Raw genomic sequence first — 12,248 nt, forward strand, 5'->3', positions numbered from 1 at the left:
AAATATTTACATTCCCAGGTCCATGGCTATCTCCCCCCGCCCCAACCATCACCCTTTATCCCTCACCCTCTGATTGACAAAAATAACATTTATTAGGCTCTTGTTATGTACCAAAGACTAAGTACTTCTTTTATTCTTACAGCAATTTCATTTTTATCCCCATTTTATAGATGAGGAATCTGAAGCTCACCACTGCCTAAAGTCACACAGCTGTAAGGAGCAGAGCTGGTATTCAAACCAGGTTGTTTCCCTCTACAGCCCATCAAGATGTAGCATTCAAGGAAAGAGAAGCTGAAGCATGAAAGCTAACAGCCTGTTTAGTTAAGACAAAACAAAAAACTAGCAAGTAGAAACCAGAATGATCTACATAGGTCCAACTTCCAATGTGCCTGCTACTCCTGGATTCCAGCCTCCATCTCCCATGAGAGGACAGATATTCAGCCACAGATTACCCTCTTCCCTGCTGTAACTCTGGACTGGAACCCAGAACAAATGGGCTCCTTTACTTATTGATGTCCTGTCTTTGAGGGAGTGATATCATCAAAATGGCAACACAAGAGACTTCAGTCTCTGTCTCCCCCACAAGGTCAACAATTAGACAGTGATCTCAAACAAATACAGCTCTGGAAGAACTCTGGGGTCCACTTAAGAAACTTTAGCAACATAGTGAACAAAAAACCTGAGAAGAACTGCACAAGAAGAGAAGCAAGCTTCATATTACTTAAGTCAACCCTTCCCCCAAGCTGGCATTGTTCAGTGCCAAGAGAAAATGTCCCAGCTAGGAAGAGTTCTCCATGCCAGGAAAGGAAGTGCAGGGAAAACCACTGGCTTCCCCAGCCTTTCAGGGGCACTGCACGGAGGTCCTGCTTCAGTTTCACTGCACTTAGAATGGCAAAGTAGAGATGTATGGAGACAGCTAGGGACAGGGAAGAAAAATAGGGGCTACCCGAATCAACCATGCAGCAGGAGCACTGGGCTTCACAATGACCTGCTCTGCAGAGAACCACAGCAGATTTCTCCACTGAAGAAATAAATGGCCACTACAGCTGCTGTGGAATTCCTGCAGATTTCACCAGCCTTTGCCCCACAGGTATCATATTTGATGCTGCCAGCTGCACCCCCCATCCCCACCGGAGCTTAGGAACTATACTAGGGGCAGCTAGCTCGGGCCTCTGAGGCTGCACAAGGGCAAGATGCCAGGCTAGACCCCTGTGGCTGGCCACCTACCACCACGTGTGTGCTTGGGGCTCTCCCCTCCAGCTGTGCCTTCATGCGACTGCCCTGATGCCCACCACTATCTTCTCTGCAGTGCTCATGCTTGGGGGGAGACTGAAGCCACAGGAGAGTGTGCCAACAGCCTGGACCCCACCAGCTGCCAGTGAGCCCATAATTGGCCCTGGCCATTGCTACCTGTCTTGACTCTCACCACTGTGTTTGTGTCTGCAACTGGCCCCTGCCCCTATATAGGCACCTGTGGCTGGCCACCACAGACCAGTGTGTGCACACTACCGACTCTGGCACCACCAGTGTCTGCCACGGTGCCTGACCACTGAACTTGGTGGCACTTCTAAGGATCCCAGCAGCCCTTGCAGAAGGATCACAAAGTTGTTGCTTTTGAACCCCTGAGCCAAAGAGACAACATGCAACCCCCACAAACCCGATGCAGCCACATGCCTCCAAACTTGGTGTCCTGCATCACTAGACGCAGGGTCACAACATGTGCCCCTATCCACAGATAAGTCTTCCTTTCCTGAAGTCAGTCCACAAAGTCTGGAAAAGTCTGCTTCTTCAAATGCACAGACACTGATGAAAGGCAACACAGACAACCAAGAATCAGGGAAACACAACTCCACCAAAGCAATATAGTCAACCTCCAGTAACTGGCCCCAAGGACCTGGAGATCAGGAGTTGTGCAACAAGTAATTCAAAATAATTATTCCATAGATGCCTAGAGAGCTACAAGAGAACACAGATAAACAAGTTAATGATACAAGAAAACAATATAAGGACAAAATGAGAAGAACAAAGAGACAGAAAACATGAAAGAGAACCAAACAGAAATTTTGGAACTGAAGAACAAAATGACTGAACTGAAACACTGAATAGAAAGCTTCAACAACAGACTTGACCAAGCAGAAGAAGGAATCAATGAGCTAGAAGACAGATCAATTGAGATTCTCCAATCAGAGGAGCAAAAAATTAGAAGAATAAAGGAAAGAAGGAAGCCATAGGACTATGGGACACCATTAAGAGAAACAATGCATGCATCTTGCATATGGAACATTCTCCAGCTTAGATCATATGAAAAGTCATAAAACAAGTCTTAGCAAATTTAAGAAGATTGAAACACAATTGAGAGCCCAGAAATAAACCCTCACATATATGGCCAACTAATATTTGGCAAGGGAATCAAAAATACTGAAAGGAGGAAAGGATAGTGTCTTCAATATATGGTGCTGGGAAAGCAGGATGACCACATGGGGAAGAACAAAACTGGACCCTATCTTACATCACTCACAAAAATTAAATCAAAATGGGTGAAAGACTTAAACATTGGAACAGAAACTGTAAAACATAGGGGAAAATCTCCCTGACATTGGTCTTGGCAATAATTTTTTGGATATGACACCAAAAGCACAAGCAACCAAAGCAGAATTATTAGGTGAGAGTATGTCAAACTAAAAATCTTCTGCACAGCAAAGGAAACCATTAACAAAATGAAAAGGCAACCATTAGAATGGGAGAAGATACTTGTAAATCATATATCTGATAAGAGATTAATGGTCAAAATATATAAAGAGCTCATGCAACGCAACAGCAACAAAATAAACAATCTGGTAAAAAATGGGCAGAGGATCTGAATAGACATTTTCCCAAAGAAGACACACAAATGGCAACAGGCACATGAAAATGTGCTCAACATCATTAATAGTCAGGAAAATGCAAATTAAAACCACAATGAGCTATCATTTCACACCTGTTAGAAAGGTTATTATCAAAAAGATCAGGTGTGACAAATGCTGGTGAAGACTGGAGAAAAGGGAACGCTTGTGCACTGTTGGTGGGAATGTAACTTGGTACAGCCACTACGGAAAACAGCATGGAAGTTCCTTGATAAATTAAAAACAGAACTACCATATGATCCAGCAATCCTAGTTCTGGGTATATATCGAAAGGAAATGAAAACAGGATCTCAAAGAGATATGGGCACTCCCATGTTCATTGCAGCATTATTCACCATAGCCAAGATATGGAAACAACTTAAATGTCTGTCAATGGATGAATGGATAAAGAAGATACGGTATTATTCAGCCATGAGAAAGAAGGAAATCTTGCTATTTAGGATAACATGGACGAACCCTGAAGGCATTATGATCAGTGAAATAATTCAGATGGAGAAAGACAAATATTGTATGATCTCATGTATATGCTGAATCTAAAGAAATGGAAGTCAAAGAAACAGAGAGTACAGTGGTGGTTACTAGGGGCTGGGGGCTGTGGGAGATGGGGAGATGTCAGTCAAAGAGTATAAACTTCCAGTTAGAAGATGAATAAGTTCTGGGGATCTGATGTACAGCATGGTGATTATAGTTATTATAGTGTATTATATATCTGAAAATTGCCAAGAAACTAGATCGTAAAGTGTTCTCACCGCAAAAAAGGAATGATAATTCTGTGGTGTGATTTAGGTGTTAGGTAATACTATGATGGTAATCAAGTTGTAGTATAAGTGTATCAAGTCAACATATTGTACACCTTAAACTTACACATGTTGCATGTCAATTATATCTCAATAAGGCTGAAGAAAATGATGTGTCTTTGGGTAGGTCATTTGTCACCTTTGTATCTATTTCTTCCTCTATAAAATGGCAAGAGTTATTTTTATTGTTATGGACATTTACAGAGCACTCACTGTGTGCCAGGCATGATTCTTTTCACTTTAATATATTAGTCCAATTGATCCCTAAAATAACCCTTTGGCGATAAATACTGTTATTATCTTCATTTTACGGAAGAAAAGCTGACACACATGCAGAGGTTATATATAACTCATTTTAGGATTATAGCTTGTGAGTGGCAGAACTGGAATTAAACACAGAGTCTGGACACTCTGGGCAAGCAAGTTCTACTCTGCTTACCCCACAGTAAGGTTGTGAGGGCCTTACAAAGGTTCCTTCCTTCCTTCCTTCTTTCCATCCTCACTTACTCTTACCTACCTCAAAGGGCTGTAGTGACATTAAGTGTGCTATTCTATGTAAAGCACTCAAACTGTGTATGGTGTGTGGTAGCTGCTCTGGAAATGTCCATTCTTACCATCAGGGTTGTTGCTGGGGTGAGCCCAGGCCCAGACCTATGGGTAGCCAAGTGGGGCAGCCACTGAGGAGGGCAATTCCAGTGTTGAGAGTACAACAGAGTCCCTGGGGCAATAACGATGGCCAAGACTTAGACCCTGAGCAGAGTCCAGGAAGTGGTCAGTGTGCTGTGGACCTAGAGAGAGGAACATAAATGTGGCAGCAGGAATTGAAGGATAAAAACAATACCAACAAACCTGGTGCTTAGCGTGTGGTGCCCCTTGTCGGTACGTTACACACATTAGTACATTTACTCCTTCCAGGTGGCATCATTAGCAACCCCATTTTACAGGTGAGGAAACTAAAGCATAGAAGGGTCAGGAAACTTGCCAAGGTCCCAGAGCCCACGCACACACAGCACAGAGAAACTTCATTTACTTAATATTTAAATTAACTCACTTTGACCTAAAAAAATGTAAAACAAACTTTATTTCACTATAGTCATTGGAAAATCAGTATCAAGACAAAATAAATACCATGAAAAGAAACAATATTATTAAATCCTCTACCCACTGATTCAACTGCCCAAGGGCTTTCAAGTCAAGGCCTATTCTCTTAAGGGGAGGCTGGCAAATGTTAGAGAGGAATTAACAACATATTAGCACCAAACTAGGACTTTCTCGTTGGTGTAAAATCAGAAGGATTGAAAGAGAAGTAAGAAAGAAATAACTTTCTCACCATGTGATAGAAAGTGATTTAGGGACTCATCCCTGCATCTCCTGAAATCTCACTTAGGGAAACTGGTGATGGTCAAGAGCACAGACTCAGAAGACAGACTAACCCCTTTCACCCCTTGCTGGCTATCCTGTACTGGACAATAATCCCTCTAAACATCGGTTTCCTCATCAGTAAAATAGCTGTTACTTCACAGGAACCTTGACTATAAATGAAAGAATGAAGATTATGCACAAAATCGAATACACAGTAAATGCTTAATACACATAAGCCATCACCATTGTCATTACTATTAAGCTTTGCCCCTAAGTCCCTGGCTTTTTAAAAATTTATTTATTTTATTCTTTAGTTCGATAGTGCTAATAATAAACATTATAGTACACACATAATGGTCACTATATGCTTGGCTCTATTCTAGGTTTTACAAGTACATATAACCTAATATATATGTATATGCCCTAACATATGTTAAGAATTATTATTACCCCTATTTAATCTACTGTGATAATTTATTCTTTTTTTTTTTTTTTAAAGATTTTATTTATTTATTTGAGAGAGAGAGAGAGAGAATGAGAGACAGAGAGCATGAGAGGGAGGAGGGTCAGAGGGAGAAGCAGGCTCCCCGCTGAGCCAGGAGCCCGATGCGGGACTCGATCCCGGGACTCCAGGATCATGACCTGAGCCGAAGGCAGTCGCTTAACCAACTGAGCCACCCAGGCACCCCTGATAATTTATTCTTATCCCTAGGTTCCTACAGATAGTTTTTACCCTGAGGGACGCGAAGTCGATCCACGGGACACTCCCGGAGGACCTCCTTTGCCCACTTTCTTCCGGTTAGATCCCAGGACCAAAAGGCGCGCGGGGCGGACGGAGAAGAACGCACACCCTCCTCCCCGCCTGGCTCCGCCCTCAGCGTATGCTCGTAGCCCTGCCTCTGACGCAGCGCCTCTTCAGGCTCGGGCACCACTTGGGCCGGCGCGCCGACGTCACGGGGCGCGCCTCCTGCGCCTCCTCGCGCCTGCGTCGCGGGCGGAAGGTCGTCCCTGTGACCGGCTCGGCGTTTGGAGAAGCTGTCGCCATGTTGTCGGTGGCCTCCCGTTCGGGCCCGTTCGCGCCCGTCCTGTCGGCCACGTCCCGCGGGGTGGCGGGCGCGCTGCGGCCCCTGGTGCAGGCCTCGGTGCCCGCCACCCCGGAGCCTCCAGTGCTGGACGTGAAGCGGCCCTTCTTGTGCCGAGAGTCGCTGAGTGGCCAGGCCGCGAGCCGGCCTTTGGCCGCCTCCGTGGGCCTCAATGGTGAGCCGGGCTGAGGGGACCCCTTTTTCTCGCTCCCTCTGGCTCTGGACCCAGGACACACCCGAGGAGGGCGGGGAAGTGGAGCGGAGCCCTGCTTGGGGGATTAAGTTTCCGGGCTGGGTCGACCTTGGGCAATCATCTGCACCTCCCGGGCCTCCGCTCTCACCTGTGCACGGACGCAGCTGGGGTGAGCGATCGCAGGTGACCTCCGGCCCTGGCCTCCCGTGCCTCTGAGGGATTGTTTCCATTGGCGACCAGTCTGGGTAAACCACAGGCCAAATTTTGTACTTCACAGGGTAAATTCGAGAATTCTGACGGCCGACCGTTTCAGCAAAGTCTGACAGATTTTGTTGCTTACAGGTCGTTTGACTTTGGGCAGATTTCTAAACGTGTTGCCTTACCAGTGAAATGGGTGAATGATTATACCAGTTTCGTAGGTAATGTCGTGAGTTTCAGATGGAAAAATTTACATAAAGCCATTAGCACATTTTGGGGCACTTTATACATGCTCAAAAAATAGGAACTGCTATTAATATTTGGGACGTTGTCCCGTTTCCCACCACCTGATCCCTTTAGTGCCCTTCTCTTTCACGCCCCCTCCCAACAACAACAACACACTAACACATGCCCCAAGGTCATTAATGGTGTAGAGTATTAGCAGCGTTTTCATTTGGTGGGCCGTTATTTTCACACTGTAATCAGTTTATTCCTCAAGAAGAGCAACAGGCAGAGGTTGATTTGAAAGACTGAGTTAGCTATCAACTCTCACCGAATCCTACTCTCTCTCTTTTGTGGCTTGTGTTCCATTTCTTTTTTCAGGCTCCAGATTGGAAATCCTGAAGTGGCAACCTGTAGTGTGCCTGTAGTCTGCCCAGCCTGCATAGTTTTAAAAGGAAGATGTCTTGTGTGTCTTAAAATGTTGGGATCTGGCAACACTGAACTCTAGTTTCTACATGGGAAAAGTCTAGTGTGCTGTGCACTGGCTGCCCTCTTAGTTGGAGCAAGCGCTCTTCCAGTTCATCACAGTCCTCACCAGACCTACTTCATTGTGTTACCTTCCTGGCCCCACTGACAGTTGATTTGGCAAGTAGGACAAGTAATGCTTGCCCTACAACTAAGTTGCCCCCATTCTTTATTCTTCCTCTATTCACCCTGTTCTCTACTGTAAAATAATCCACTCCATTTTCCATATTTCCAAGTCTTACCAGGTCAATCTCTGTTCAGGATCAGGTCAATAAAATCTTTTATTTGCTGATTCCTTTATGCTTTATAGTACATAACGCTTTCCACTATTGTGTTTCCTGGTGACTCCTCTGACCTTGTGCTTGAGGGCATAGAGAAAAATCTCCTTTATTTTTCTATTTCCTACAACCTCAGATTTTGCATACAGTTCAGAATATTTGTGGATGAATAAAATGGTGGTGTTTTTTTTTTGTTGTTTTTTGTTAGGGGGCACCGGTGGGTTTTGGAGACATTGTTCAGGGCATGAACAGAGTACACTAGCCCACCCTAAGCCTATTCTTTGGACCTGGAGGTGAGAAACAATAAGGGAGGAGAAAATTTCAACAGCAAAGGCAAAAAGGATCTTTGGAATTTGTCTAATGGCTAAAGGGTTTTTTCTAAAAATTAGAGGCTTACCTGACTTTTCCAAGAACTGGTAAATAATACAGAACCATAAGGCAAACTTTTTCTGTGATCATGTCTTCAGCTTATAGCTTCAGTTCACATTAAAATCTCCTGTCTAGGGGCGCCTGGGTGGCTCAGTCGGTTAAGCGACTGCCTTCGGCTCAGGTCATGATCCTGGAGTCCCGGGATCGAGTCCCGCATTGGGCTCCCTGCTCAGCAGGGGGTCTGCTTCTCCCTCTGACCCTCTTCCCTCTTGTGCTCGCTCATTCTCTCTCTCAAATAAATAAATAAAATCTTAAAAAAAAAAAAAAAATCTCCTGTCTAGATGGTTTGTGGAAAGATAGTACTGAGGGTGTGAGGGGGAGGATTCGATCAGAAGGATTCGATGAGGTAAGGAGGATTTCCAGGGCACATCAGAGTTCACCTTAAAAGAAAAAACAAAAACCTGTTTTGTTATAATCCCTTACGTTTTCTGTTTCTAGAAGTATCTGATTCTACTCGAGTTTAGATCTAGCTAGCATTTTTGCTGCTAAAGTCACACCTAATAAGAGTTAATGTAAATTACTTAGAGAATGACTGTCACAATATGGCAGTTTAATTTCCCAAAGTGTTCATGGTGGTGTAGTATGATATAAAGTGTAACCTGCTAGATAAAAGGGGAGTAGACAACTGGATTTCTTGGACCACCAAATCTCCGGAAGAGAATGTCAAAACCATTCTATTTAATGTTCCTATACGTTTCCTTGTATGCTGTTAACATGGTCAGGGGTTGTAGATACTGTTTTTAATGTAAAGGATGAACTTAGGTTCCTTCATCTTTTAAGTATGATACACATCTTTCCTTTGTAATCCCAGACAGTACTAAAGGAAAGTAATTCATACTTGATCCCAAACCCCAGTCTACACTGACAGGTTTAGCATTAGGGAGAGGTAGAGTAGTACATAATGCAATGTCACTCTGCCATAGTTGTGAATCTCAGGTAGTCACTACCCATGTCCTGATCCCCTCCAAAAAATGTTTGGTTAGTCAGAAAAGTACGTAGAATAATGTTGATAGGTTACCATTCTTTATGAATATAGTTGGCCCTTGAACAGCATGGGTTTGAACTGCACAGGTCCACGTCTGTGTGGATTTTTATATATATATAAATATGGTACAGTACTGCATATGTACTTTATGATTTTCTTAATAACATTTTCTTTTCCCTAGCTTATTTTAAGAATGCAATATATGATACATGTATATATAACATACAAAATATGTGTTAATTGACTGGTAAGGCTTCCAGGCAACAATAGGCTGTTTTGAGGGAGTCAGAAGATAACAGAATTTTGATTGCATGTGGGCTTGGTGCCCCAGAATCCTTTGTTGTTCAAGGGTGAATTGTACTTAGTGCTCCCATTGTTATTGACCTTGAGAACCACGTGAAAGTAGTTGATATAGTCTTTATTGTAATGTTTAACTGCTCAAGAAGTATATTAGGATGAGACAGCCTAGTAGACCAAGTAGAATTGCAACTTATATGAAAATGCATTTTATAAGTACATATTTCTTTTAGAAACAACACATTTTCTCAGTGAGGAATTTTTAGTGTCCCTCTTCTTTTTTTTTTTTTTTTTTTTTAAATTTTTATTTATTTATTTGACAGAGAGAGACACAGCGAGAGCGGGAACACAAGCAGGGGGAGTGGGAGAGGGAGAAGCAGGCCTCCCGCTGAGCAGGGAGCCCGACGCGGGACTCGATCCCAGGACCCTGGGATCATGACCTGAGCCGAAGGCAGTCGCTCAACCAACTGAGCCACCCAGGTGCCCCTAGTGTCCCTCTTCTAAAAAGGAAACCTTGTGGCAAATTTCCTAAAATGCATATACAATTTGCAAAGAGATTTGCTTCCTGAAACATACTTAAAAGTGATGCCAGTAAGTTCATTTTTTTGTCAGATATTTCAAAATGGTATGGGACAAAGGACATAATATGTTTGTTGTTTTTTTTTTTTTTTAACAAAACTGGGGTGCCTGAGTTACTCAGTTAAGCATCTGCCTTCAGCTCAGGTGATGATCCCAGGACCCTGGCGTGGAGCCTCCCTTGGGCTCCCTGCTCAGTGGGGAGTCTGTTTCTCCCTCTCCCCCTCCCCCTGCTTGCACATGCTCTCTCTCTTGCCTCTTTCTCTCTCTCTCTTGCTCACTCAAAGAAATAAAATCTTAACAAAACTACTTATATCCAACATACTACATAAATAGTAATTATTTGTTTATTTAACATTCGTTTGACACAAAGATCTGGCCTATTTAATTGGCCTGCAGTAGTAGTGTTTCAGTTGAGAGACCCACACCAGTGAAAAAGAAAGATAATGCCTTTACGCTTATAGAATTTATTGCCCTTGACTGAAAAGTGGGATATATGAAAATTTTGCTCTTTTATCCTGTACTAAATTGAAATAATTGGTTCTTTTGGATATTTCATTTGATGGTTGCATATTTTGATAAGGATGTTCTTTTTTGTCCATTAGTGGCTTTACTTGAAGTTAAAGTAATGCTGATTTATGCTCCAGAGTATAAAATAGAAATCTCTAAATTTTCTGCAACTAAAGTTAAGCTGACAGTTCACAGAATGTTTATTATCTTGTAATAAGTATTTCATGAATTTTTAGCAGTTCTTTCAGCAAGTAGGTAGATAGGAATGTAAAGTTAGACATTTGGTTTAATAAGATGGTCACAAATCAACTTATTGGGTAGGCTTAAGGAGTTTTAGGGTCCCTTGTAATCCAGAGAATGCGAGAGGTAGTTACCATAATTGTATGTCTTGGCAGGTTGAATTTTCAGGGATTTTAAAATATTGCTGTTTACAGTACTGTTTAACTTTTTAGATTTGATGCACTAAATTGTTAAGAATTCTGAATCAGTAGTGTTCAATCACGAGAAACTCAGTTTACACATATAATCTTGTGATTTCTTACCAGTATGATAGGTAGTGATTGACCTCATTTCTTTTTCAGTATTTTATATGCTGGCACTGCCAACTTGACAATTTCTGAGATCAGTGAGTGCCATATTTCACATTTTTATAACTTGATTTTTGCTTATGAATTCACAAAGGTTATTTCCTGATGTATGTCCCTTTCACGGTACTCATCTAATTGTGTTTTTTAACTTTGTTTATTTCGCAGTCCCAGCTTCCATTCGTTATTCCCACACAGACATCAGAGTGCCTGACTTCTCTGACTATCGACGCACTGAGGTGTTAGATGCTACGAAGTCTTCAAAAGAGAGCAGTGAGGCTAGAAAAGCTTTCTCCTATTTGATAACTGCAACGACTAGTATAGGTGTTGCATATGCTGCCAAGAATGTCGTCTCCCAGTTTGTTTCCAGCATGAGTGCTTCTGCTGATGTGTTGGCCATGTCGAAAATCGAAATCAAGCTATCCGATATTCCAGAAGGCAAGAACATGGCTTTCAAATGGAGAGGAAAACCACTGTTTGTGCGTCATAGAACCAAGAAGGAAATTGAGCAGGAGGCTGCAGTTGAAGTGTCCCAGTTGAGGGACCCACAGCATGATTTAGATCGAGTAAAGAAACCTGAATGGGTTATCTTGATAGGTGTTTGCACTCATCTTGGTTGTGTACCCATTGCAAATGCAGGAGATTTTGGTGGTTATTACTGCCCTTGCCATGGGTCACACTATGATGCTTCTGGCAGGATCAGGAAGGGGCCTGCCCCTCTCAACCTTGAAGTTCCCTCATATGAGTTCACTGGTGAGGACATGGTGATTGTTGGTTAGAGACCTGGACTCAAGTTCTAGGCTCCTTTTGATCTTCTTGTCACCTCAGAAGACTTAGAAGCAAGCCCTCTATACTTAAGTTGATTTGAAATATTTAAGAATTGCTAATAATGTATTTGCAAACATTAATGTGAAGTAAATTGAATTTAATGTTGAATGCTTTCAAGCATTCACCTAATAAAGCTACTGTTAAACATTGTTAACCTCAAAGACTTAAAAAGTGCAGTTTCTTTGATAGTTAATTCTATTTAAAAATTACAGGCCGGTGTACAAGATATTTGTGATATCTATAATCAACTTTCTCCATCTTCCTTCTTTGTGTCAGGGACACAGATTCTACAGTGCTAATGGTTAGACTGAGGTACAACTGGTCATTTCCAAGTCCTGGAAGATATTTATGGCATTGGCAGAAATAGTAGTATCCAGGTTTCCCGTCTTGTCTCTTGCACATGAGTCCTGGCTATGTGTGTCCTGCCCTGTCTCCACCCCTCTGCACCCCCCCCCACCCACCCACCTCAAGTATGTGTG

The 12,248-nt window shown here is 42.7% G+C and overlaps 1 protein-coding gene across 1 annotated transcript; it reads left to right on the forward strand.

Annotated features, from left to right (window-relative positions):
* Positions 1 to 5,994: 5,994 nt before the first annotated feature.
* On the forward strand, positions 5,995 to 11,997 carry LOC110590331 (cytochrome b-c1 complex subunit Rieske, mitochondrial). The gene is made up of 2 exons (XM_021701108.1): positions 5,995 to 6,319; positions 11,110 to 11,997. The coding sequence occupies exons 1-2, from the start codon at positions 6,106 to 6,108 to the stop codon at positions 11,718 to 11,720; spliced, it is 825 nt and encodes a 274-aa protein (XP_021556783.1). The 5' UTR covers positions 5,995 to 6,105; the 3' UTR covers positions 11,721 to 11,997.
* The last annotated feature ends 251 nt before the right edge of the window (positions 11,998 to 12,248 follow it).

The sequence above is a fragment of the Neomonachus schauinslandi genome, chromosome 16 (genome assembly GCF_002201575.2).
Source record: "Neomonachus schauinslandi chromosome 16, ASM220157v2, whole genome shotgun sequence".
Taxonomy (NCBI): domain Eukaryota; kingdom Metazoa; phylum Chordata; class Mammalia; order Carnivora; family Phocidae; genus Neomonachus; species Neomonachus schauinslandi.